Source organism: Triticum dicoccoides, chromosome 5B, assembly GCF_002162155.2.
Source record: "Triticum dicoccoides isolate Atlit2015 ecotype Zavitan chromosome 5B, WEW_v2.0, whole genome shotgun sequence".
Classification (NCBI taxonomy): domain Eukaryota; kingdom Viridiplantae; phylum Streptophyta; class Magnoliopsida; order Poales; family Poaceae; genus Triticum; species Triticum dicoccoides.
Window position 1 is genome coordinate 238,432,662 of NC_041389.1, and position 3,154 is coordinate 238,435,815.

Below are 3,154 nucleotides of genomic sequence, written 5' to 3' on the forward strand. Positions count from 1 at the left end.
CCGTATGTGGTCGCTATTCATTCGACGGAGGCCAGGAAATATTTGGTTATTGGATCTATCCGATGGAAGACAGTAGTGATGGCCGTCATGTAATAGGATAGGTGTTTAGTTTTCTATCTTATATTTTGCCTACCGGTTGTGGCTATCCTGTTTTTGCATTCATGCTCTTTGTGGGCCCTTTTATTTTTAGACCTGAAGACTTGTGTTGGATCTTTTGATTATCAATAATATGGCCATATGCATCGTTCTGATGCACAGGCCGTGGCAAACCCCCTTTTCGGAAAAAATAAAGTATCCAACTCCACGACATAACAAGTGTATCTCGTAACAGTTATAACCTGAAAAGCACATTTCTGTAAGTAAGAGTTCCCAGTATCATCAATTGTTCTCCAGAAACAGACGAAGAAGGGAAAGAGGAGATTATGTCATACAAGAGCATGCTTTCTGATTAATGATAGAAATACAACGAACGGCTAGCTACCCTACCAATGATTCATATGCATAGATAGTACATTAGCTATCTGTACAATGCTGAGTTGCAGTTGGTGTATGATTTAATAGGAGGGCCCTAGTTTTCCTCCTCAAATGAAATCCATGGAGTCGTCTAGGGACAGACCACTCAGCGACTGGCCACCATTCGATGGGCTCTGGTGATGGTTTGGATGGTGACGCTGAGCTTGGTGCCCACCTAAGTAAGCCATCTGTTGCTGTTGCTGCTGCCGCTGATGTTGCTGAGAGAAATAGGATGGAATCTGCTGGAGTACGCCGTTGAATTGACTCCCATTCATGTTTGGAGCTTGCCCTGCAGCTATCTTAAGTCGCTGGACTTCTTCTCGCAGAGCGTCGTTTAGAGCTGCATTTGGTACGGAATGGAGCATTTTATTATGTTCATCCCTGAGCTAGAAAAACACAAATACTGAATTTCGCTTTACTAACTGACCAGCCAACATGTCAACAGATTCAGAGACCAGCAGCAGACAAACTTCATAAAATTTAAATAATGGCTACCGAAAGAACTGCAGAAGTTCTAGCGGAAGATCAGAACATACCATCCCGTAGTTTAGCTTGCTCCTCCATGGACTGCAACCGAAGTTTGAGTTCTCTATTCTCAGTAGTTAAACCAGAAGTATCCCTCTGTGTTTCAAGTAATAGCAATAGATTATATATGAGAATAAGCTGTATATGAAAAAAGGTTACATCACCAATATTAAAGATCATATCCACACGAAAAAGCAAGTGGATTAAAACTCTACTAGCAATTACGATCGAGTATTCTCAGCGGCATACAGAAAGGGGGGTTTGTGCTAGCATGGTCCAAAAAAATTGAACATCCATGCAAAACTGCAAACTCTACATACAGGGAAACTTGACTAAATTTAGTAACACTGACTCAGCGAACATGTACTATAATCATCTTTACTTCCGAGGTACTCCCTCCGTCCCAAAATAAGTGTCTCAACTTTGTACTAGCTCTAGTACAAATTTGTACTAAGCTCAAGACACTTATTTTGGGACAGAGGGAGTAATAGTTAACAGAGGTCTTACCAATAATGGTAGATGCTTATGCAAAGCTCCAAAGGCACGTGAATAGTATGTAACCAGAAACATAAGGGTTGTGTTTGGTTTGTACCCAAAGTAACACTGCCAAATGTTTGGTAGTGCTCAAAACCTTGGCCTTTGTTTGATGGTTGCTATTTTTTGGCATGTCCGTGGCCCTTTGTTCAATGGAGAGAATGAGAGCTCTATCATTGAGCTGGACGACTCCTTGGATGATACCCTCATGTGTTTTGTGCGACGAATCCAAGAGTCTAAGGTCAAGAACGCTTTAAAAAGGATGAAAGGAGGCAAGGCGACGAGCCCTGGTTGTATCCCCATTGAGGTGTGGAGAGGCCTCGGAGACATAGCAATAGCGATAGTATGGCTAACTAAAATTTTCAACCTCATTTTTCAGGAGAACAAGATGCCAGAAGAATGGAGGCGGAGTATATTAGTACCAATCTTCAAGAACAAGGGGGGTGTTCAAAGTTGTACTAATTACTGTGGAATGTCATGTGGTGGGCCTTGGAGAAACACAAGTCCCAACAAAGTACATTACCCTCATCAAGGACATGTATGATAATGTTGTGACAAGTGATGACGAGACTGATGACTTTCCAATTAAAATGGACTGTACCAAGGGTCAGCTTTGAGCCGTTATCTTTTTGCTTTGGTGATGGATGAGGTCATAAGGGATATACAAGGAGATATCCCATGGTGCTCTTTGCAGATAATGTGGTGCTAGTAAATGGTAGTCGGACAGGCGCTAATAGAAAGTTAGAGCTTTGGAGACAAAATTTGAAATCGAAAGGTTTTAGGCTTAGTAGAACTAAAACTAAGTACATGAGGTGTCGCTCCGGTACTACTAGGCACAAGGAGAAAGGAGGTTAGCCTTGATGGGCAGGTGGTACTTCAGAAGGACACCTTTCAATATTTGGGATCAATGTTGAAGAAGGATGGTGATATCGGTGAAGATGTGACCCATCAAATCAAAGCCAAATGGATAAAGTGAAGCCAAGCTTCTGGCGTTCGCTGTGACAAGAGAGTGCCACAAAAGCTAAAAGGTACTCCCTCCGTCCCATAATGTAAGACATTTTTGCAAATTATGTTAGCTTACAAAAACGTCTTATATTATGGGGCGGAGGGAGTAGGTTCTATAGGATTGCGATTCTACTAGCAAAGTTGTACGGCGCTGAGTGTTGGCCGACTAAAAGACAACATGTTCAACGGTTAGATGTAGCGGAAATGTGCATGTTGAGATGGATGTGTGGCCACACAAAAAAGGATCCGGTCCGGAATGAGGATATACGTAGAGTTGGGGTAGCACTGATTGAAGAGAAGCTTGTCCAACATCGTCTGAGATGGTTTGGGCATATACAACGCAGGCCTCCAGAAACTCCAGCGCATAGCGGACGGTTAAAGTGTGTTGAAATGTCGAGAGAAGTTGGGGTAGACCAAAGTTGACATGGGAGGAGACGTAAAGAATGATCTGAAGGACCGGAATATCACCAAACAACTAGCCATGCATAGGAGTGTGTGGTGGTTTTGGGATCTTATGGGTTAGCCTACCGACTTGATTGGGACTAAAGGCTTTATTGTTGTCGTCTGTAGCCCTCCC

The 3,154-nt window shown here is 42.8% G+C and overlaps 1 protein-coding gene across 1 annotated transcript in view; it reads right to left on the bottom strand.

Annotated features, from left to right (window-relative positions):
• Window positions 1-318: 318 nt before the first annotated feature.
• LOC119308206 (transcription factor VIP1-like) overlaps window positions 319-3,154 on the bottom strand; it is a 5,597-nt gene continuing 2,761 nt past the window's right edge. The window contains exons 3-4 of the mRNA XM_037584327.1: window positions 1,050-1,134; window positions 319-853 (exon numbers count right to left, since the gene is read on the bottom strand). Of these exons, the coding sequence (XP_037440224.1) occupies window positions 582-853; window positions 1,050-1,134 (357 nt within the window). The 3' untranslated portion in view covers window positions 319-581. The remainder of the gene's footprint in view (window positions 854-1,049; window positions 1,135-3,154) is intronic.